The sequence below is a fragment of the Pocillopora damicornis genome, chromosome 13 (assembly GCF_964200805.1).
Source record: "Pocillopora damicornis chromosome 13, jaPocDami1.2, whole genome shotgun sequence".
Taxonomy (NCBI): Eukaryota; Metazoa; Cnidaria; class Anthozoa; order Scleractinia; family Pocilloporidae; genus Pocillopora; species Pocillopora damicornis.
The window spans coordinates 8,485,748-8,510,747 of record NC_142682.1 but is presented as its reverse complement, the minus strand read 5'-3'; the positions used below and the strand labels follow the sequence as shown (position 1 = coordinate 8,510,747).

General features: G+C 38.2%; 1 protein-coding gene and 1 pseudogene across 2 annotated transcripts in view; both read right to left on the bottom strand.

Annotated features, from left to right (window-relative positions):
• The window catches only part of LOC149035334 (uncharacterized), a 121,770-nt pseudogene that overhangs the window by 1,774 nt on the left and 94,996 nt on the right, over nucleotides 1-25,000 (bottom strand). The window lies entirely within an intron of this gene.
• On the bottom strand, nucleotides 1,212-2,540 carry LOC149035344 (uncharacterized). The gene has a single exon (XM_089192513.1). The coding sequence runs from the start codon at nucleotides 2,526-2,528 to the stop codon at nucleotides 1,212-1,214; it is 1,317 nt and encodes a 438-aa protein (XP_089048639.1). The 5' UTR covers nucleotides 2,529-2,540.

Below are 25,000 nucleotides of genomic sequence, written 5' to 3'. Positions count from 1 at the left end.
GCAGAGACTGAGTTGAACCCAAGGTTGCACAAGTGTTCCTCTTGTGTTTCTCGCCTTTCATATGAGACTTCAAAGCACTTTCTCCCATGCATTCGATGTCGATCACTTTGTTACAAGCACAACACATCGCCTTGTCCTTGTCGCCTTTGAATTCTTTTACCCAGCTAAACTTTGCATCACTTAACCATTTACGATTGAATACACATTTGTCCATCGCTCATTTAAATTGCAAACGAAGGGAAATCAATATACATCGACCAAAACTCAGCCAAAACACTTCACGTTCACGTTGCCCCTTAAAACAAAAGCACATGGCGGACTACCCCACATCAGAGGCCTTACGCATGAAATTGAGGCAAAGATCAAAATTTTGCTTCATGTACCGTTCACGTTTTATACCGATCATTTTGAAATTTTTCGTTCATTGTTCATAGTCGCTAGTGGGCAAATTTGTTGTAGCAAAATCATTTAATTTATTAGAAAAGCGATAAAGGGTACGCAAATTACTAAATTTCAAGAACTTTTCATGACCCAGGAAAGAAATCAAGTACTTTTCAAGGACCTAAAACAAAATGAAGGACTTTTCAAGACGGCTGTTAAAATTCAAGACCTTTTCAAGATTGTACGAACCATGGAAACACTGTATTTTCTCTTTAAGTATTTTAGTCTATTTCTAAGTTGACTGTTACTGTGTGTCACAGTTGAAACAGTGCAGATCATTAATGTACCCAATAAGTAATTTCTGCTGTATTTCCTGCTGAAGAACAGGAGTTATAATTGTAGCTTGCAGTGAATTAGCGTTAGATTCTGTGATATAAATGACGCAGTTAAAGGCATTAGCAACAGCTTGTATAATGAGATGATCACACCAAGTACCAGGTATTGACATTTGCTTAATATAGTTTTCCCAGGTATCATCAGAAATGCTCTCAATATATAGTTCCGGGTAATTATGTAAATGACTTATCCCGGCCATGCGAACTTCTACATGTAGATCTGCAGTTCCATAAAGTTGACGTGAAACTGATTTGAAAAAACAATCACCAGATCCCCTAACATCATGAGGTATTAAACCTATTTGTGCAAGCCTTTGACTTAAACAAGAACCTTGTGGGACCCCGCAAGACAGATTAAATTTATCAGAGAGCAATCTGTTAACTGAGACCTGCTGCATTCTTCCCGCCAAATAAGATTTAAACCATGATAAAGCCTTATCCCGAAGGCCAAGCTTGCAGAAGAATATAGTGATCTACGGTGTCAAACACAGCGCTGAGATCTAACATAACAAGCAATGTGACGTGACCTTTGTCCATATTTAGCAGAAGATCGTTTTTAACTTTTAATAACGCCGTCTCAGTGCTGTGATTCTGCCGATATGCGCTTTGGAGGACAGGAAATAAATTGTTGGCTGTCATATGATTTTGTAATTGGATAGCCACGGACTTTTCCGTGATCTTTGATGTAACCTGCAAGTTGCTCACCAGTCGAAAATTTTTGTTAATAGGTTTGAGTCCTGCTTTCTTAAGCAAGGGGTGAACTAAAGCATTCTTCCAGTTCTCTGCAAAGACGCCAGACTCAAGAGACAAGTTGACAATTTTCCTAATAACAGGGAGCAGTTCATCCAAACAGAAGGACAGAATAGACGATGGTAGGGGATCAAAGGCGCACGACTTTGCACATGAGGCAGCAATTCTCCGTACACTCTCCTCAGACAGTGGAGAAAATTCAGAAAACTTACTACAGGTTGAGGCTGATGTAGCAAGCAAAGTTGCGCCACTGGCATCCGCATCCAGCGCAGACCGAATAGCCGTGGTTTTGTGGACAAAATACTCGCCCATCTCATTTGCTAGCATCCGAGCATCCGAATGAGGCGGCAGAGCCCTATCTACATGAAAATTCAAAAGGCGTTTACTGGCCCGAAAAAGCCTTCCCTGGTCAGAACTATTCTCATCAATATATTGTTTATAATAGGCCCGTCTAGACTCATTCATGACATGCAATGCAAAGTTTCGTTTGGCTTTAAATACAGCGAGATCCAAATTAAGCCAACTAGCCCGCCATTTCCTTTCAGCACGCCATCTTTTACGTCTTGCCTTCATTATTTCATCATTAAACCATGGAGGACGTGACTGAGACTTCAGGTGGCGAGCCCGGACTGGCGCATGTTTGTCCAATACTGATCTTAGAGTATTATTGTAACATTCCACAAGTTCATCAAGAGTATTAGGAGGGTCACGATATAAACTAGAATTACGAATATCTTCCAAAAACTGTTGCTTGTTAATTGCTTTGAGTTTCCGGAACTCAGCATGCATGACTTTAGAGGCAGACACAGCTGTCCTAAGATCACATAGGACAACGGCATGATCTGAGAAATATCTCTCTATCTCTGGTTCTTTCGCTACTATGACATCAGACTGCCGGGTGATAAGTAAATCAAGGGTGTGACCATGAGTGTGAGTGGGTTGTTTTACACGTTGTTGCAGGCCCATTGAATCCAAGAGATCTCTAAATTGTATGGCATCCATATCTGTAGGCACGTCAACATGTATGTTAAAGTCGCCCAAGAGGACCAGCGGCTCATTGGTCATAACAACAGATTCAAGGTAGTGAGAAAATTCTGCAAAGAACGTACTGATTGAAACTGGATGAGCAGGTGAAGAAGGCGGCCTATAAATGATTACAATGCGTAGCTGAGTAGATCTAACATCAACAAGCCACTCTGACAACTCAAAAGATGACTTCTCGATACAAGATGTTTTGCTAGTGACAAAACCTTTCCTCACAAGCAGTGCAGTTCCGCCACCCCTTCTGCCAGATCGTGGACAGTGATAAAGAGTGTTGTACCCCGTCGGGGTAAGTTCATTAAGAACAGCACAGTCACTGACGGACAACCAGGTCTCACAAATTGTAAACAAATCGGCTTTCAAATCATTCACCAATTCAACAAAGGCTGCTGATGTATTCCGTAACAATCTAGCATTCAAACTGCATATTTTCAATGACATGTTGTCACTGAGTGACATTCCACTCCGCTCCACAGTAATAAGATTGTTTGGGTTGCGGGTTAACGGACCATTGGGACCAGGGTTCGGTTTGAAAACAATGTCATAAATCATCACACAGCGGAATGCCGCATTGCAATTAGAATAGTACAAACAAGGGCGATGACAGCGCTTGATTCTGGTCATCACCTTGAGCATTGTCGAATTCCAGTGTGGAAAGAATAAGAACATGTTATCTGTAATCCCAAGGGCCAGGCAAAACGACGCACTATTCCAATCAGAACCAAAAATGTTCCTTGATAAATCGCCCATTCTTGCTTTCCAGGAGATATTTTAAAACGAAGACTAGACGAGCAACCACTTAGAGAAACACTGAGCCCACTTTCACAATTCCAGACCCAGTATGATAGCAGCAGAAGATGTAAAAAGCGAGAGCAAAGCTCACCGTGTCCACCCATCATTAATATTCAAACAATGTTTCTTTTGTTCGGCGACGCTTCGGACTTCAGCATTGGGCCCGAATGTGTCCGACGTTTCCACAGTTGTAACATCTCTCTGCAGGGAAATAAAGACTTTTGTTATAACAATAGCAGTAAAAACCACGTGACCCTTCAAAATTCCACAGTGTCTACGGCTGAATAACAGTTGTATCTTTTGCAACAAAATTAGAATGGATTACCATTTCATTAAGAGAGATTCACTCATATCTCCATGCGGCCATGTAATATTCCCTTTTCACTAAATAACTAGCAGGGAAGTACTAGAAGACCTTCTGCAAAAATGTGACACGTGCAGCATGTTATTTTGACATGTGAATGCCAAGGCTTTGGATACAAAGTAATTCGTACGCAAAGGAAATGGTTCGGTGTTTCCCTTTGTATGTAATTCATTTTAATTTATGGGAAAACAGTATTTCTCTAATTCACTTCTCGCACTATTGAGACATGTTCTACACTCGAAGGGTAAACTGTAATATTTCGTATTTTAACGTGCCATGCTATATCACGTATTTGAGATTTGAAAAATCGGAAAACCAAATTAAAAGGTTAAAAATATATCCAACGGTAGGAAGCAGTTTACATTACTTACTGGTACAACGTGTAGGTTGACGTGGAGGTTGCCGTAAAGGTTCTCATGGTTGAACAATTGTCTCTCTGCGCCATTCCTCGACCCTCTCTCGCCTTATCCTTTCTCTATCCTCCTCTCTGCTTCTCTCTCTTTCTCTCCTCCGTCTCTCTCTACCTTCATCTCTCGGGCCCTCCAGTAACTAACGGCGTAATTTCTTCCAGTCGGTTGTTTTATAGGTAGGATTTTAAATAATAAATAATTTGCATTTCATCAACCATGCCAATCAGACCAAATCGCAGTCATTATCCCATGCTGGTTGTTATAATTGAATGTATATGGGGTGATTAAATATTACTGCAACCACCCATCAAATCCTGCTTTCAGGTAGTCAACGAATTCTGTATATAAAAATCACATTTGTTTTGTTTTGCCTGGTTTTGTCCAGGGTTTTAGATAACACGAGGAATAGTTTACGTGCTTCTTTGTGAAGAACAAAACATTAGCAGAGGATACTTACATATTTACTGAAGACTAAGTAAACCTGGTAACAGTTTGTTTTGCTATGATATCTTTATTTTTGTTTCTCCCATCTGCTTAACTGTAACAAAGGTTTTTCTACAAATATCAATGACAATTTATTGTAAATAAATATTGTAATCAATCATAACATGTCTCTCATGACAATAAGTCTAGTAACATCCTCTATTTGTTAACATTAAAATTATCCTGGAAAAATGCTGTATTTTACTAGATGTAATTTCAAAAACATGTGCAGAAGAATAAGAGTAGGTGAGGATTTCAAAATTCTTTTATTGGCATTATTTTAATTAAAATTATTTCAAGCTTTGGGGGTATAATGTTATTGAATTCTCATTAATATTTGAAATGTTGCTATTATGGATATTATACACTTGTGGCACAAACTATGAAAAAATAACCTTGTAAACCTTCTGAATACAGCCAAGTTAATATTTTTTTGTTATCATGCAATCAAACCATGTTCTTCTGCTAATAATTTCTGAAATGCTTATACTAAAGTATAATTTTTTATCATAAAGCCTATGATAATCAATAGCTTAAAACTGGAGCACAACTTATAGCAAACATTTTAATCATCATGACATACTTGAGGCATACTTTATGCTGGCCAGGAAACGATCGCTATACTACAAATGACTAATGCAATAACTGTAAATACCCATTCAAGCCCGGGTATTGTGGCCCTGTTGCAAATCAACTGAAACTGAAACTGACTTTTACCTAATCATCATTTGGAGAAACTACACTAATCTTCCCAAGTAGCAGTGCTATGCAACTCTGTTGTCCTTTTCAACATTTGTTAGGTTGACTAGCAGTCTACTCTGGGTAGGAGGTAGGATAGGGGGCTAACATTTTACACTAAAGGGATACAGTCTGACTAGAAGAATTACTCATCTTAAATTGGAGCCCCTTCTTGTTGGACGTATGCCCTCAGTTCGTTTTCCTGTGGGTGATTTTCAAGCATCTTATCCCTCTGGGAGGAGGGAAGAAGGTCATCCTTCTTCAAATAATTTGCTTTATAATCTTCAAGGGACAAGTTAAGAGCACCAAGATGATGTTCAGAATTAGCAAGGGTTACTGGTAGCGCTTTATAGAAGAACATAGACTTCTGTACCTTCTTGAAACTACCAAGAGATTCATTGGTCAGTTCTTGAAAGCACTGTTCTGTGACTTGAGGGCTGGGTCGCGAACTTGAAGAAAAACTGTTATAGATGCATTTTGCACTGCAAAACGGCCCAGGTAGGCATAGAATTTTCTTCTTTATGTCTTCTTTCGAGACGTCCAGACATTGCTGAAGCCCCTTGTTTCAACTGCAAACACTGTCGTAAAAGAAAACAAAACGGAATAATTTTGGAGCTCGTAATTAACAAAACTAAATTTTTTAAAATTACCTAAAATAGCGTGACCTAGCCCCTTCAATCGAACATTCGAAAATCGAACCAAATCGAACTCAATACGTGGATTTTGTTCAAGGATTCAAAAGTTATGGTGGAAAATCTTCTCGTCATAACTTGGTCTAGGAATGAAAACTGCAAAGACTTTGAAACATGATCTTTGCCTTCCTTTACGCTAAAGCTGAAATGCTGGGAGTCTTTTACTACATATTCAAGGCTAAGCGACAGTGCATCTGAATGCATTCCTGAATTTCTGTGTAATAATAATAATAATAATAAACTTTATTTACGTGTCAAATAAGATAGCAGTTTCCCACTAAGTAAGGACACCTAAACTAAACTAATCTAATCTATATAAAACTATGCATTAAAAAATTTATTGGAATATGATAAAAGAGCTCTTCCCATATAAAACTACCGTACCCCGAAATAGTACACCCCATGTTTATAATACCCTACCCTGTATAATAAGATAATAACCTTAATATAATGAGATAATAAGATAATAATAATTACAATAATGTGATCTTGATAATATTTAAAATATTTAAGATTTACATAAAATACAGTTCTTGCAATTATTCGAAGAGATTAAACTTTGTAAATCTACTTTATGTAAAGCGTTTTTAAATTCTTGCAGCGTTCTTAGTGCTCTTATTTTTCCATCTAACTTAGACCAGATTACTGGACCTAAGTACCTAAGAGAGTGCTTACCATAGCGCGTAGTACTAACTCTAGGGATAATGAAATCATTGTTTCTTAAATTATATTTGTTGTTATTAATAACAAACAGGTTCTTGATATTATTAGGGCACAGATCATTTTTAACTTTAAACATTAACACAGCTATGTCATGTAATCGCCTATTATGTAAGGTTTTTAAATTAGCCCTCATAAGGAGGTCGCTATATGATGATATGCTATCACAATAAACAGCTCTAAGGGCCCGTTCTTGTACCCTCTCTAATTTTCTAGAATCACTAGCTTTGCAACAATTCCATACAATACTACAGTAAGTTAAATAAGGCAGAATAGCAGCTTTAAAAAGTTGTAATTTAGCCTTGGCTGGGATTAACTTCCTTAATCTATTAATTACACCCACCCTTTGACTGCTGTTTTTACAGATGTTACTTATGTGATCAGAAAAATTTAAATTATCATCAATATTTACACCCAATAACTTAATAGAATTATATGATTTAATGGCTGTTCCGCTAACATTTAGCTCTAACTGTTCATCATTTAGTCTACCTCCTTTCAATATCATTGATCCATATTTATCAAAGTTCCCTTTGAGAAAGTTCGTATCATACCAATTTGTAGCTCTTTGTGCAGTATCCTGTAGTTTTGTTTGTGTAGTATTGATATTCTTGTTGATTTCGTAGAACTGATGGTCATCAGCATACATCCCAATTTTTGAAGGAATTCCGAACATCAAGTCATTTTAGAAAAGATTCCATAAAAGAGGTCCAAACGAGGACCCTTGAGGGCATCCTTTCTTGACCCTTTTCCAGGAGCTTGCAATTCCACCAATTCTTAGCCTATTATAGCGATCCATAAAATATGATTTCATTAGCTTGATGCTCTCGTTTTTAAAGCCATATGCCTCCAGTTTAGCAAGTAATAGAGAATGATGAAGACAATCAAATGCTTTACTCATGTCAGTACTTAACAGGCCAACGCTCATTCGATTATCCAGAGCATTTTTCCAGTCTTCCGTCAATGCTAGTAGTGCCGTTTCACAACTGTATCTCTTCCTGTATGCTGTCAGGCTATCGCTCAAACGTTCATTAAATTCTGCTGTAATCTGATTTGTAAGAAGTTTTTCAAAGGTCTTATTTACCATGATCGCTATACTTACAGGACGGTAATTTTCCATGTTCAAACGATCGTCCTTTTTATAAACAGGCACCCACTTGCTTTTCTTCCAGTTCCTTGGCCAATGACAGCTGGCGATACAGCGCATAACGGTGTAGCAAGCTCCGAAGAGCCTATCTTAAAAGCAATGGGTGGAATATTATCCCATCCCGAGGCTTTCCTGGGATTTGTGTCTTTCAAGATTTTCTGAACCTCTGGCACTGTTATATCTTTGAATTGAAATGGTTTGAAATCACCCTTAGATATGCGTTGGTTTAGGATAGCTTGAATACTTCGGTGATTTGACAGGTCAGAATCTGAAATATTGCTGGTAGGACCAATGTTATCTGCAATGGTTGAGAAATAATCAGCCATGGTCTCTGCGATATCCAACTTGTTGCTGATTATTGAATCATTGACCTTCAGATTCATGTCCGATGATTCCCTAACCTTTTTTGATCCAAGAAAAGGCATGAATGTTTTATAGAATTCGTGTGGCTTACTTCCAAGGTCCTTGGACTTCTTCTCCCAAAAGTCTTTAATTGACTTACGTCTAAGTCGTGTGGCTTCATTCCGTAACTTTTTGTGAAGTTCCCAGTCCTCTTGAGCTTTGGTTTTGTGAAATCTTCTAAGTGCTTTCCTCCTTCTTCTAATTGCCTCCTTCCATTCTGTAGTCATGTAAGCTATGTCCCCATCTCTGACTCGCATTCTCTTGCAAGACATGTGTTCGTCTACGATGTCCTTTAACTATAGGCCGAAAAATTCGGACTGATCCTCAACGTCATCGAAGATTTCAGCCACACGCCATGGAGCTGAAGCTAAATGTTCTTTAAAAAGCATCTGATCAAAATTTTTACGTGACCGAAAGTTGATAACTTTTGATTTACATTTAGCCACCCTTTCCTTCATGAAAGTATAGATGAGGGCGTGGTCGCTTAGACCTGGGTCAAAAACATCGCTCTTGGCAAAGTCCTTTGGGACATTAGTTAAAATAACGTCTATTAGTGTGTCACTAACTCGATCTCCCGTTTTCTGGATTCTTGTTGGTTTAGAAATGAGGCAATCGAGCTCATGTGTTTCTTGTAGATCTAAAAGTAGTTTACCTTAATTAGTTGTTGGTCTAAGACGATCCAAATTCAAGTCACCAAGCACTACGATGGAACTTCTTAGTAGGTTAGCCCAATTACAAATGTGATTGAGTTCCTCTTCAAGCTGTTGACGATATTGTAATGTGAAATTTGTAGGAGGTCTGCATAATCCAATTGCTATAATGCTTTTCGTTTTGAAGTGGATGTCCAATACAATTGGCTCAATGGTTTTATAGGTCTTGGCGAGTTTGATTCTTTTGCATGTTAATTCAGAGGATACTTAAGCTAAAATTCCTCCTCCTCCTTTCTTCCTATCATTACGGTAGAGCACAAAACCAGGTATAGAAAATTGACTGTTTGGGTAGGAAGAGTCAATTTTAGATTCGCTAACAATCATAAGTTGAGTTCTAGAGTCTTTTATCAAGCCTGCGAGCTCTTCGAACTTGTTTTGAATACTATTGATGTTAAGATGACACATCAAGATCTCTCTTTTGTATATAATTCTTTCTGCAATCAGGACATTGTTCAGGGCATTGTTCAAACGGTCTTGCAAATCTCCAGGGATAACGCTTTGATGTCGAGAATTAGCATGTACCTCAGAAACAGTAATATTACTCCCTTCCAGTAAATTATTTCCATCATTTTCAAATTCACTAGCTAGCTCAATATTATCCAACTTAAAGAATGGTAGTTCAGAAAATAGGTCACATCCCGGGCATTTCCATGAAGTTAGTGTCGTAGCGATTATTTGAAGAAACTGATATGGTCTTACATTACCGCATTTGATGTGCATTAAACAATCACAGGATGAACAGCGCAGACTGCGGTGGTTTTTTGCAACTGTCCTGCTGCAAGATGCACACTTCTCTGGACCTGGATTTGGGTTGATATCCCCACTCTCGGCTAGTCGCTTTAATTGAAATGTAGATGTAGAATTAGAGTACCTTGTTAACCTCAAACCAAAGAAGCCCTTAGCTGGCGTGTTAGTAATAAACTTTGGTCGCTGAAAATTTATCCAAACCTTGTTCGAGAGGGTAGCCAAAATCCTCCGTAGATACATCCCCATCTTTTGCAGTTAATTTAACATCATTTAGTCTTCCAATAAGCCAGATAAGAGTAATAATTTCGTATAACTTTCTGGAGCTTAATCGGATGCGTCCGCACGCCATGACGCACGTTGAAGTTTTTCGTGTGTACTAAAAACACGTGCTACAATCCCAGGTATACAGAAGTAATTCGAGCCTCCAAGAACTTGATTTGGAAAACCAGTTTTACCAAAGATTAAGAGTTCAGAAATAATGCAATGTCCGATTGAGTTCAACAAATGAAAAAGAAATGAACACTTACTGCTTCAGCAACTCCTCCGAAAGCGAGAAGGGTGTCGTGCACAGTCAAGGCCATGTTCATGGTGCTTTCCCTGATTGTGGTTGGGGTTGGTCCAGAAGGTTGATTTAAGGCCTTGTCAAGATGATGACATAGCACGTGAAGATTTAGGGCCAACCTGAGGGCATTTTTCCCTGTTTTGGCATTGCACTCAGGATTAAACGCACCAACTGAAGATGACATGTTGGTCTTCCCCTTGCAGTATTTTATGTACATCTCACGGGTGGTTGCAGTTAATTTGTATTTAACAGGGTTTTCCTGGTGGTGCTCTGTGTAGATATGTTCATACACTGTCCCTAAGCCTTTCAATGGACCTTGCTGGATATCAGAGGAACACTGTTCCATCTCTTCAATTTCCATTTGGTGGTGATCCTGGCACATAATCAAGACGCGATCTGCAAGTCTGTTGCAGCAAGCGACAACCTTTGGCCATATTTCAGTCAAAAACCTTCGAGGTGTGGTGAAGGTTGCCATACTCATACGTGCACTCTGAACGCCCACCCGCTTTCCTTTGCCCTTTATGGAATACCAATAATCACCATTGTATGCTCCATTGTCAGACAAGTATGCGATGCTGACTTAGACGTTGAAATCAGTTTGCTCAGGAAGGTATAACCTTCATCAATGCACAGGATGGGAACACATTCCCTGGCAGCACTTTTTTGGAAGTTCACAAAATGGTTAAAGAGATCATTCGACGACGTTTTGTCAACCAGAATGCTTTGATTAATTCGTAGCTCCAAAGCGAAATTAACGGTCCCACGCATCCAATGTTACAGGTGGGGGTTTTTCCAGCTCTGGATGGAGCCAGGCCTAACATAAACAGATTTCCCTTCACTTGAAAGGAATCAAACAGCTTTGGGGTGTGGTGTTGCCAATTAATGCACTAATGCATGGCAATATTCCAGCCAAGAGTAGCTCCGGTGAGGTACCGTGGCTTTTCAAGTATACTTTCAGCCACTCGTGGATGTGGGCCGGAGCAATTTCATCCCATGGAATGTGGATTTCGGCAAGCTTTCTCTCAAGATCACTTACTGAATTTACCTCTCCAAGTCCTCCAACAGCAGCCATTGTGCGCGAAATGAAGGACGCTCTCAGGGAAAACTCCAAACAAAATATACGTGGGAATCTCACCTTTTGATTGGTTCGTGTGATGTTAAGCTGACACAATACCTTCGCGGGTGTCCTTCGAAAAAAAATCATACGCGTGTTGCTTCGAAGTTAACTACCACAAACTATATATCAATAGGAAGGTTATGAACTGCAGATTTCGAACAAAAATATCCACTATGTATGCAGAGCCTTCTCTAAGAAGTTAGAAGCCAGCAAACAGAAATTGATTGATTGACATTCCGCTGAATTAATCGGGTATCAAACACCATAGCTTCTTCAAAAGTACCACACAGTATCAATCAGCAAGGATCAGTCTCTAAATGTGTGTCAGGACTTCTCTGGTTTCTTATTGGTTATCTTTTTATAGACACGCAACGTTTTTGTAGCATATAATTTGCCAACCCTGTTGCATTTGCAGCCGTGAAATGAGAAATATCTAAATTAAAGCTAATCCCCAACACACTTTTATTGTTTGATGTTTAATGAATTTTCAGGCCAAATTTCATTAAAATCTGTCGATTCTACACATGTCACGCCTTCACCTGAGATGTATGTCAACATGACATGCCGCCAACCAAGCAATTCCAATTGTGTGACAGTCACGTTCTCCTAATTATAAAGTTCACCTGGCGATCGCAATGGGAAAATAAGCAGACGAAAAATATGGTTGAGTTTCATTATACATGTTTTCTTTGAGTTGCACGTTGGAAGGTTTTATCAAATCAAACAACACCCAAGACACTGTCGAACTAGCTTTCCCTTTTGTGTCCATTTTTTCACTGCACAATGACTTTTCTATATTCTTTAGAACTCATTTCATGATCTCAGTGTAGTCAACTTTAAGTAAAGACAATTGAAGAGCCACGTAGCAAAATTGCATGTAACCAAAAGAAATGCTTATGTGTTCTTGGAATAAAAGCTCCCTGCACAAGGCCATTTCGCGTGGAAAGTTCGCCTGGGAGTCAAGGCACTGTGAGGAATATGGCATCTATCCATATTTTATTAACTTTTATATAAAAATTTTATATAAAACCCCTTTTTATCGGAATATCTCGTGCGCGTTTTAAGATTTTGCTTTCCTTTTTTGGTAATGTTAGATTTTCAGTTTTAGTGGGGAGACAAATTTTCGACAAAAAGTAGCCATCTGAAGATATATTATACCCTACTGATCCACTGATCCATCGATCTACTGATCCATTGATCTACTGATCTACTGATACATCGACCTACCGATCCATCGACCCACCCACCCACCGATCCATCCATCTAGTAATCCATTGATTTAGTCATCCATCAAGTTAGTGATCCATCGATTTAGTGATCCATACTGATCTACCATTGATCCATTGATCTACTGATCCATTCATTAGCAATGAAGCCCTGGCTGTCATAGATGCTGTGACGTCAGTTGTGAGGTTTTTACACAGAGGATAACCCTAAATAAGTCCTTAAAATAAGATAGAGCAATATTATTCAATGCTATATATATATTAGTATAGAGATATTTTGGAGCCTATGATTGTAAAGTGTGTCTTATTAGCCCCACTTAAGAGGTATTGGTAGTCGTTTTCCTTATCCCGAAAACACTTCAAAAAGCACGTTCATGTAATTTTTCAAGCTTATCTCATTCACTCTACAGCCAAAAGTGATAAAATGAAAGAATTATACAGCTGTAATTTAGCATCAAGTGGAATAAGACATTTAAATCTATTTAAAATACTTATTTGTCTGCTGATTTTGTGGCAAAGTCCAGCTATATGTTCATGAAAGTTTAGTTTTTTATCCATAGTAACACCCAGTAACTTGATATAATTCTCTTCTTGGAGTTCCTGACCATCCACTTTAAACCTTAAATCAATGGAAGATCATCCAGGAGCTAGGCCAAAACCTTTGAATTTGTCTGGATTTGCTTTAAGTGAGTTTTCCTTACACCAAGTCATGACTCTTTTAAGTCTTCATTGATAGCAGTCTCAATGGCTGTAGGACATTCATGACTAAAGTGGAGCTGATTGTTATCAGCATAGGCATTCACTTTAGTTTGTGTACCACAAAAATGCAAGTCATTGATAGTAGTAATGAGTCGGTATAGCGTCAAGCCAATGAGCATCGAGTATGTGGGTCACGTGATGAAAATTAACCAATCAGAAAGCCGGATTTTTACATTCCATTCTGATGACGTGTCAAAAACCGTGCACTATTGGTAACAAGTTTTGTGGTAGGGTAGAGTAGAGTAGTGCGCGGTGCGTGGGTGATCTTGGGAATAAGCGAGCGAGCGCGTTATTTGATGAGGCTAAATCAACTGCACAGAATCCAATCACGTCAAAGTAAACCTTTTATTTTACAATTCATCATGTCAATATTATAAAAAATAATGTTTTGCGGAAAAGGAGGCTTTGCAGTGGCAGAATCATCTCCTTCTGGTAGCAGATTCTAGTAAAGAAAAAACAATCAACCACACATAAAAACATTCATGAAAATCAAGGAAGAAGCTTAAGGGTCGGATATATGCCCACTTTTTATCCTTCATTACACATGGATCAGAAACCGTTGTGTCCAGGTATGTCCCAAGGATTATGGGAAATGTCTTTTAGAAAATCTAAAATAGATCTGATGTAATATTCTTTGTTCCAAAGTTCAATATTAAGTTTGTTGATTTCTTCCTCGTAGTGTTTTTTGAGGTTGGAGTAGTCATCTTTAAGTTTTTTGATCAGTTTTTTAACTCTTTTGTAGTTTTTTTCCTGTTACTCCTCGTCATGATTGAAGAGCATTAATGCTGGATAGCAGATGTTTTCACCTTTCTTTACCCACTTTTTCCACAATCTTTTGAAGGGATTTATCTTTGATACAGGCAGACTGTTTGTAGGTTGAATCGTATGATACTTTTCAATGACAGTGTGATGATACCACGGTTGATTAATACAGTGTTTTACGGTTTCTTCATTGGGTTCAGCTGTTTGGTCGAAATTTACCCTGAATGTAGTGTTGTCTTTTTGTCCAGGGACGGTGAGAAAATAGGTGTGTTTTACTTCAATGTTTTTATCGTAGAATTTGCAGCAGTAAATTTGAAGATCTATGTCCATGATGTTGTTGTAATTTAGATTCGGGGAGTGGAGATGCATTTATAGCCGTAGGGAAATGATTGATAGGTGTCATGGTTGATGACTCGTTTATCAAAAACGAGTTTATAATTTTTGTTTTGTGATATTGATTGTATGGTTTTTGTGGCTGAACATCTTGTTATTTTGTATGGGTTGTGGAGTGGTAATGTGGGTTGATCATCTTCTGGTTGTAGTATTTTGTTTAAAACTAGATCTTTCACGCTGTTGAAATGAAGTATTTTTTGCCCTTGTTCTTTGAGGGTGAGTCCTCTTACTTTGCAGCATTGTTTTTCTTTGAGGGTGTTGTAGGCGTAGTTTTTGGGTCCTGCAGCTACGAATTCGATGATGTGGTCTCCATCTAATTTATTGGTGAATTCGCCGAGATAGTTGCCAGTGGGTATTGAAGATTCTGTGGGTTTTTGGGTGTAGATGACAGAATCTGTGTCCATGTATAATACTCTTTCTTTCAAGATGTCAAGAGTATTGTATAGTTTGAGTCGTGCATAACTTGTAGTGAAGCAGGCAATAAAGATGTTCACGTTTGTTTGTACTGGATCGCATACTTCTTGAAAGTTGTGGAAGACTTCTATCATGTGTTCATTCACAATTTCAATTCTGTGAATCACTTGTCTATTATCTGTGATAATTTGAAAGAATTCGCTGGGTTTGGTGCATGTGGTGACTTGGGTTTGGTTGGGGCATTGTCCAAATTTGCCCCAGAAAGAATTCAGCATTAATTTGGCAAGGGAACGTAGACCTGGGTTTTTTTCAATTTTATTACTGTCTAGTTCAATGCCTTCATGTTTTTTTGTATTCTTCCAAATAGTTTCTTTTTTTTCCCATCGGTGTCACATTCTGAAGGCCGTCCTGAAGCTTCCTGTTTAATCTTCAGAAAAGTTTTTATGTAGGGTTCAAAGAGTTGATTTGATCGTTCTATAAAATGCCAAATTTCGTAGATGTAAGTGATGATGTACCCTTTTTCAATGGCTTTTTGAAGTTCGAGAGTGGTCCAGGTACCTGTGAGGGTCTGTTCCTCAGTAGAATGGGGACACTTTTCGCTTCTTTTGTTGTTTGTAGGTTGTTGTTTTATCTCTTCCTGCATGCATGTTTTGCAGAGTGGAAACAGGAGTTTGGAGTCGTACCTGTATGGTAATACAGGATGATACAGTTTGTAGGGGGGTAAAATTTTACATTTTACTAATCCGTTATATGGAGATGTCTGTGGTCCCGGGTTGATCGATGAATTCTGGGTGGCCAATGGGGTAGTCACATTCTAGGTTTGCGCACGGGTACAACAAAATCATATCGCTGTAATGGATTTGTTCATTGTTTTCAACTTAATGATAAAGTTTTATAGCATTTGTTCTTCCGCCAAAAAAATCTTCGCGAGGGTTGAGAGGTGTCACAATGTCATCTGTATGGATATATTCTTTGAGTTGAGGATCTGCTTGTATCATATGATTCCATTCACATGCCCACATTTCTTTGACACAGTATCCCAATTGGGATAATTGTTGGATCCTTATTTTAGTTTGTTTTCGCACATCTCACATGGTTTTGTTAAGGTGGATTGGGTGTCTCATGGTGTGGTTGGGAAAGCAATCAAGACACCCATTGTAGAAACACCCCTGAAACTCGTAGACGATCTTTGTTTGCTCATCGTATCCATCTACCAGAAATGTTTGTTGTCCGTGGACCAATTTTCTTTCACCTCTGTTTCTGGCATGAGTAATTCGGGGCACATGATTGGTTTTGATCAGTTTTTTTTCTTCCCAGTAGAGCCATGTTAGGGGAGCATGAGATTGAATGTGATGGGGACGCCATCCACGTACTGGTTGTACGACGATTTTGTTTTTAGGCATCCATTTTTTGCGGTATGCCACATTGCAAGCGTGGTGATACATTGTTCCATAGGGTTGAAGTCGACAATATCTTTGAACTGAAATTGAAAGGTCATGCACCCTTGTTTGAGGAATCTTACATCTGATTGGCAATAGGTTAGGAGTTCCTGTTGAAAATTGAAAATGTACCTTTCAGATACTTTTTCGTTGTACCACTTGTGGAATTCATCTATGTGCGCTGTTGACATACCGTCGGGGTCATGGTAAGATTTGTCAGGCATGTACCCAATATAGTTTTGATTTTGTTGGGTATTGAAGAAATGGGGAAAAAACCCTTTCTTTAGTTCATTAATTCCAAATGTTTTTGGAAAGTTTGACAAAGCCATGGGAAAAAAGTTCATAGAGTTGATGAATTTCACATTGGGCAATTCTAAACTGAGAATCTTGGCTCCATTGACGATTTACTGGAGACTAGTGACATGTTGCTAGTGGAGTATGAAGTACCCGTCATAACCTTTGAAGTTGTGCGCTGCTACGATCACTTTTTCAACGTCTTCTTGATTGGCTATAGTGTGAACTCAATACAAGAATTGTTGTATACAATCTTTACCCTGGAAGGTAAATTGGGTATTGTTTTGATCGGTTTCTGCACAAACCAGATTAGCGAGGTGATTTCCGGTATCTTGTTGAGCTTCAATATCAAAATAAACAAAGACAGGGTGTTGTTTGTTTGTTTTTGGTTTTCTTTTCTTTGTGCGTGATGGGTTGAAGGAAGCACCTGTGTTGTAGAATGTTGACTTCTTTGGAACAACTGGGACAGTATTGTAATCCACAGTGTTTCATATGTTCTTGAACTGTTGATGTGAACACATGTAAGCAAATAGAACATGGTGACTGTAGTCTTCTACAGCATAGGCTTTTTCACATTGAAGACAAAAATAGACAGAATTAAAAAATCCAGGGAGTTTGGTGATGACATCAAAATGCTCGTCATGCATCAGTAACACAATTTGTTTATTGCTTTGGGGTCCTTTGTGAACAATTGTATGTCCATGTTCGGCGGAGACGACAACAAATTGATATTCTTTCAAGATAATCTCAAATAGTTTGATTTGTTCTAGTCCACAGGGTCCAATAGGTACGCATGCTTCTTCATGTGGGGTTTGCGCCAGTTTTTCTGTAATGGTCATCAAGAATCTTTAATGAGTTTTACTTGTTGATCCTCATCTGCTATGGCTTTAGCCACTACAATGGCTCATGCACAGCAAAGTTCATCATCGTTCATGATTCGTACCACCGATCGTTTGGATTGGAGAAATTCCCCGTGATTATCTGTTCCAAAACAATATCGTTTGCGTTTCCCTTTGGGTAGACTGCTTCCAGGTGATGGCATAGTGATGTGTGTGACATCGAGTTGCAGTGTATCATCCAATTCAAAGTTTTCATTTGAATTGACTAGATTCGAAACATTTTGAAGCACTTGTCTGGATGCACCCAATGGGTCACGCAATTGTTCGATGGAAACATTTGCTGAAGTATGGGAATTTCTGAGCCTGTTACTTCCAAGATAGATTTGAATATGATCATGATCTGGTAATCCAACAATTAAATCTTGAATACTTCTAGCAAGTCCTTCTTCAAATGCTCTTATAATATTCAACATGGCCATAAAGATGGTGTACCAGCTACAAGCTGATGAAGAAAATTGGACTCGTTGGCCAGATCTCATAGAACACTATCAAATGGTACAGGCCAAGAGTTTTTCAATATTGTTGAAAGGATGGAAGAAAATCTTGACCCAGAGCCGCCTGTGGGTTTTGGTATTTACAAGACATTTTTGAACATTGATTTTTGCAACTTTAAAGAGTTTTATTCAAGAACTGAATGGGACAATTTACTTTTTAAGTTAAACAAGATTCATTCTTTTTATTTGAACAATCGAGATGTAATTTCAAAGTTAAAGTTTAGTAAACATTATGTATTTCCTTTTCAATCACCTTCGCATTTTGATTAATAAAACGTTGAAAAAAGAAAAAATGTATTTACAGTTGAAAAATGTTCTATTTACAGTTAAATAAAAAGTTTAAAACCTGCCATATTCTTTGAATTGTTGTTGTAGCTGTTCGTTTTTCTTGATAAACCCTACATCTGCCCATTGAAAGAATCGACATCCATCCTTACTGCGACAAGCAAAAAAGGGTCTTTCTGGGTTTTGAGCTGATCGACTTACTTTAAGGGAAGCCTGATTATTACATTCACACATCACAGTTCCTTTGAGTTTCCTGTAAGTTTTGTGCACTTTTCTGTTGAGCACACCCATGTAACTGTTTTGCTCGTTTCTGTGCGTGAACACTCCACACTCCTTGGAGAAGGGGCATTTCACGTACCATTGCATGTTGGATATGGCTTGAAACAATTCCAAATTGCAGAGATGAAAGAGACAAATGTTAAAATCATAATTCTTCTTATCCATGATGGTGACCGTTATAGGTGACACAGTTGAATTAGAAGAAGTGAAAGTTGTTGGAGAAATGTCAAACCCCATTTCTTTCAACAATTCGTTGGGTGCAAAGGCTGGAGTTGTCTGTAATTGTGGAAGATTTGATGGTAGCAGCATGTTTTCTTTCTTTTTATGTTTTTTGTGCTTTTTTTTTTCACTTCCACTTCTGTTGACATTACTATTTGGTATGGTGTCTACCATTTTTTGTAAAGAGTTGATGGGTTAATAATCTTGCATGCTAGTGGCCATGATGATAAAAAGGGAAGAAAATAAAAAATGTTTTTTTCTTTTATGGTGTATTTTCAACGATGTCACCATCGATTTCATCCAATCCAGCCATGAATCGTTTATCAGGTGTGATTCTCATCCAATCGAAGATGATGAGTGAATCCCATACATTCAAAAGAAAATGCCAATTCTTCTGTTCTGAAAGACAGAATTTCCTCTAATAGCATTCTGCTGCTGTTATTTCCAGAGATCATGGTTTTGACAAATTCCATGTCTTCATGATTCCAAATAGGATGTTACACACCTCTTTCTCTCAGGATTTTGACCCATTCATCATAGATTTCATGAAACTTGACTTCTTGAATTCCACGTTCGAGTTTGTAACTCATTTCATCAACATATTGCAATCTTTGTATGGAAAAAAAGGGATGAATGGATGGTTCGAGTCCTTTCCTTTTATGAATGGTTTTCAAGATAGCTATCACCCAGTATTTTTTCCAATAACGATTGGATACTTTGAAATTTTGACGTTCCTGTTTGAAGAAATCAGTTTGGGTGGCTGCAGTATTGACGTTCATTATTTCGGGATAATACATGGGAAAGAATGAAAAAACTTTTTTAATATGTTTTCGATTTATATAAAAAGTTTTGCTATGATTTTTTATTGGTCAGATTAGGAGATGGAACGGATAGGGAAAGAGTGGTTATGGTGACATATTTATCAAATCGAATTGAATGGTCGAAATACGCTTGTTGCTCCAGAATTCAAAGAGTTAATGAGGGCGGCTTTAATCGCGTTGGTGAGATGTTGCACTAAAGTTTTACTGTGGGAAAAAAAAATCATGGGGATGAACAAGAGAAAGAAAAGAAAGTTGGATAAAGAAAAGAAGTTGGAACAAATGGTATTGAAGACGTATTGACTTTTCTAATCCAGGTAGTTATGGTGGATTGAAAAGGTTAGTAGTAATAGGGGTCGGTATAGCGTAGAGCCAATCAGAATCGAGTATTTGGGTCACGTGGTACGAATGGACCAATCAGAAAGCTGGATTTTCACATTCCATTCTGATGACGTCAGAAAAACCGCGGAGGCGCCTGAGTACTAGTTTAATGGGATAAAAGCAGTTTGGAAGCGCGCGTTGGCCATTTCACATTTACTACTACTCGACAATTACTACTACTCAAGCGCAGCAACTGGGATTTTTTTGTGCGGGAAAAAAATGAGAATATATTTTTGGTATTTTTATAAGTAAAAAAACGTGACGAAGAATGAAAGATAAAAACCTTTTTTTAATCATTACCATTCATAACTTTTGGTAACCTCTATGTACAGTTTTATGCTAATTAGAAAAAAAGAGAAGTCAAGAAAAATAAGAATATCATAATTTTTGATTTACCATATCATAATTTTTGGTAACCTCTATGTACAGTTTTATGCTAATTAGAAAAAAAGAGAAGTCAAGAAAAATAAGAATATCATCTTTTTTGATTTACCATATCATAATTTTTGGTAACCTCTATGTACAGTTTTTATGTCCCAAACAGGATAGAAAAAAATAAGAATATTCCTTTTTTCAACCGAAAAAAGTTGGAAAAAAATATGAAAAAAAGTTACACAAGGATTTTTTCTTGTTACTTTTTTGGTAAAAAAAAAAAAAATACAAGTTTTTCATTCATCGTCACACATGTTTACGAAGCCTCTGTACACAGCTCTGTCCCATGGATTATAGGAAATACTGGCTAGATAACCCAAAATAGATGTGATGTAGTATCTTTTGTTCCAAAGTTCCATTTCAAGTTCGTTGATTTTTTCTTCGTAGTGTTTTTTGGCAAGGCAACATTCATCTTTAAGTTTTTTGATTAGTTTTTTCACTCTTTTGCAGTTCTTTTTCCTGTTACTCCTCGTCATGATTAAAGAGCATTAATGGTGGGTAGCGAATGTTTTCACCTTTTTTTACCCACTTTGTCCACAACCTTTTGAATGGATTTTTCTTGGACATGGGTAATTTGTTCTTGGGTTCTGTCATGTGGTATTTCTTCGATAAATTTTAAATATCTTTCTGCCTTCTTCCTTGAATTGTTTGGACTGCACCTTGTACTCTGACAGGGCAGGTTGGCAAAGTAGCTCAATATCTTTGACCGACGGCTTTCCACAATGCTCTCTCTCCGTGGACACAACCGTGTTGAACTTATCTCTCCAAGATTTTTAGCTCACAAATTCCAATAAATCCCCTCAGCATATTTATGGCCACTCCATACTTCTCCATAGCCTTGGCAAGGGAACACTTTCTCTGCTTCATTATCTTCAGAACTCCTTCATAATGGGCGTGAATTCCTCCCAGATCCAGGCCTGTCAATATAAGGTGTAACAGAAAGTATCACTGAAATTGTGAGTCTGATTAAGTTCTTTCCAGTCCACTAACTTCCGTTTATGTCATATACTTTGAACATTGCGATTTGAATGCAATACAGTGCAGCTTATTATGTAAGCCTATGCGTTACTTGGCCACATTACGTCACGTTGTTGGACGTTTATCACGCAATAACCCCCGTCTGCGTCAATATGGCTCGAAAATGTGGAGAGGTGACCTGGCAGGCTCTAATCTTACACCCAATCCCAAGGCTTGGTGGACCAGGGGTCATTATTCAAATTGACGAGTCAAAATTTAACCACAAGTCAAAGGTGAGTAAAAAAGGTTTGATTACTTTGGTAAGGGCTCATTTGATAGGTTGAACGCACATCAATATATCCCAAACTGTCACTAAACTCTGGTGCCAAAAAGTAAAGAAATAAAAACGTGGTTCCATTACCATTAATAAAAGTGAAAGGTGATTGTCCGATCGACAAATTTACCACGGCTAAATCAGAAGACAATAAGGTAAGATTAAAGGTATTGATCAACTTTAAACATTCTCCTAACTTTCAAATCCCAAACTAATAAAATCACATTGCAAGGGTGAGGAACTCTGGCAAATTTTCATTCCCAACAACAAAAATTTGCTCTGTTGAGAAGCTCTTGTTTACTGTAGTAGTATTATCGTTTCACTTAACTATAGCAACCAGATCATTTTCACGTCAGTTAACTACAACAGAACGGCTATGTATTGATGATTATGATAACTAATTTCTTTTTAATGGATCAAGTGACATTTTCCTCTTCAACTCAAGCACTTCTGGATATGAACTGGATCAATCTATCATCCAGAAGATTAATGCAACGGTGTCTTTTTATACATCAACTTATAAATGACAGTGACAGAAACAGTATGATTACTCAGGGCACAGACTATCATAGCCATAACACTCACTCCAAGGAAAATATTAGATCTATTACATCGAACACAAACTTGGGTCTACTCAGATCCTTTAATAGTGCATCGACAGACTGGAATTCCCTTCCAGAAGACATGAGATGTCTACCTTATGATGCTTTAAGCCGGTTGCAACTGATTGAGGAAACATTCTGCAAGATTCTTTGAAACTCCTGAGTTGAACATCATATGGAATCTGATGAAATAGACCTTTCCATAGTTATTTCAACTTTTGATATTGGCCATGTAGCAAAAATCTCACTACACTGCTGAAAAGATCAGCTTAAAATTTGTGGAAAATGATATCTTGTGAAATCACAAAGTTAGAGCTTCACAAAGTCGGAAAATTTTTTGCAGGGTTGGGGGGGAGGCTTGTGCCCCCCCAGCACACACACGCCACATGTCTGTAAAACTTTCTCAAACTTGGCCATTAATTATTTTTACTAACTTTTAGGCACTCTTTCTAGCAATGTCGACAGATAAGGTCTTTTAGATAAAATCATGAGATTACTCGGAAGAGGAGACTGACTTGATAGATCAACAATCATTTGGAGCAGAAGGAGATCACTGTGGCCACCTCAGCAGATGGAAGACTTTGTTTAGATGTATTTAGATTCACCAGTTGATAAATAAGAATATCAGAAATATGCCTGGGATGTTTGGTCAAGTCCATCATATCCTATTTCCGTATTTTAATTGCATGATCCCAACAAATGCCAGACTGGTTTCTGGAAATGCATATCTAGTCATTATCCAACTTTATCAGAACACAGGATGATTCAGAACTGAAAATTAGAACTTCTAAGACCGTGGTTAATTAAAATGACCTATGCTGGCCAGACTGGTGCCAGAACCAGAACCAGAACCAGAAAATATATATGACAGTGGTGCTATTGCAGTTTATATTATGTCTGCTGGGTCAGACTCTTATGATAAAGTTGGCTACATTGCCAAAGAGTTCACTTGTTATGTTCACCCTTGCCTCAAAGACCCACACTTCAGAGTATCTGTTAACCCAATGAGCTCCACACCTTAGAGCTCAGACCACCCCCTGAAATTCCAGAGAAAATGGCTGCCACAGTGAACACACAGACCACTGCCAAAATAATTTAAGATTTTAATGTCTTCATTTCACTCTACTGAAAGGAAACTGCACAAAGTTGCATATTAAATAATATACTTTCCCCCTGTCAAATTTTATTTTCAATTTTAGCATCGGGCTCTCAAAAAAAATTCTAAAGCTAGAGAACGGATTCAACTTCATGATGTACAGCGAGTCATTGGCAAGGTTGCCTTCAGCTTTGAAAGTATTTATCAGTATGATGACTCTCTTTTGCACTCTTATTCCATCAGAATCATGTAAAAAGCTTTCCCTCAAATACAACACCAAAAGACAGATTGCAAATTCCTCCTCAACAAAAGGAATCCTAAACTTTCTAACACGGGTCAATTTTGAATTTGCCCGCCATAGCGACATCGCAACACGTCACAAGGCGCAGCTATAAAATTACTTTTTGCAAGTCATGAGCAAGAACAAACCAATTTTTACGCCTAAATGAAAAGTTTCACTTTGAACAATGCATATATGTTCTTCGCTTAGGCAAACTTTTGCTCCAAGCGAGTTACAAGGGGGCAAACTTTGCAGAGGAGATCGTTTCGGTCGGGTCAGCAAGATGTAAATATTTCCCCAGAGTCATGAAGCGGTGCTCTGGGATCGTTTTTTAAGCAATCAACTCCAACAAACTCGTCAGAATCCCAGTACATTTCCAGCTGAGGAAGTTCATGGATTCCATTGAGAATGTTTAGCCCGAGATACGCTGAAATTTCCGCTTGGGTAGATGTGAACGATCGATCCCCTTTCGAACGAGCGTACGCAACGGTGTATCGGACGTCTTCGTCAATGTAAGCATCGTCGATAAATACATTGAAGAAATCTTTGGCAGTTTCATTTTCTCCGAGATCTCTGGTCGGGCCACGACGAATGGAGAATTCCTTAACATTAATTTGTTGCAATTAGCTAGACCATTGAAGAGCATTTGGTTGGCTTTCTTCTGCGGCAGATTCTTCATCACTACTAGCGTCGCTGTCTTCTTCAACCTCACTAGCGTATAGCTCAACATCGGAATCGCTTCCCCTTTCTTGTGACCGTAGGTCGAAAAAATCTTCCATCTCATCATCCACATTGCAAAGCAAGTTTTGTACATGCTATGCTTGACGAGCTTGTCGCTTTTTTCAATTTCTTCGATGATAAAACCAGCGAAGACTTGCTTTTCATCGGATGAAAATTAACTTTCATCAATTCTTCCAGAAGCCATGTCTAAGACCACGACATATTTTTGAAAAATGTGTAAAAAATCGCATGGTAAACGTGTAATAGTGAGTTTGGTCTCAAACGAAAGCTTATTTTTTGCATGTCACGTTTCACTGCTTTTCAATACCCAGGGGAGTTTTGTTTTTAAGCTACAGCCAATCAAAACAAGCCATTTCTGACAGGGCGCATGAGGGCGCATTGGAATTTCAGAGGGGTTTTATTTCTGGGCGCATGAGGGCGCATCGGATGTCACTGGGTTAAAGCC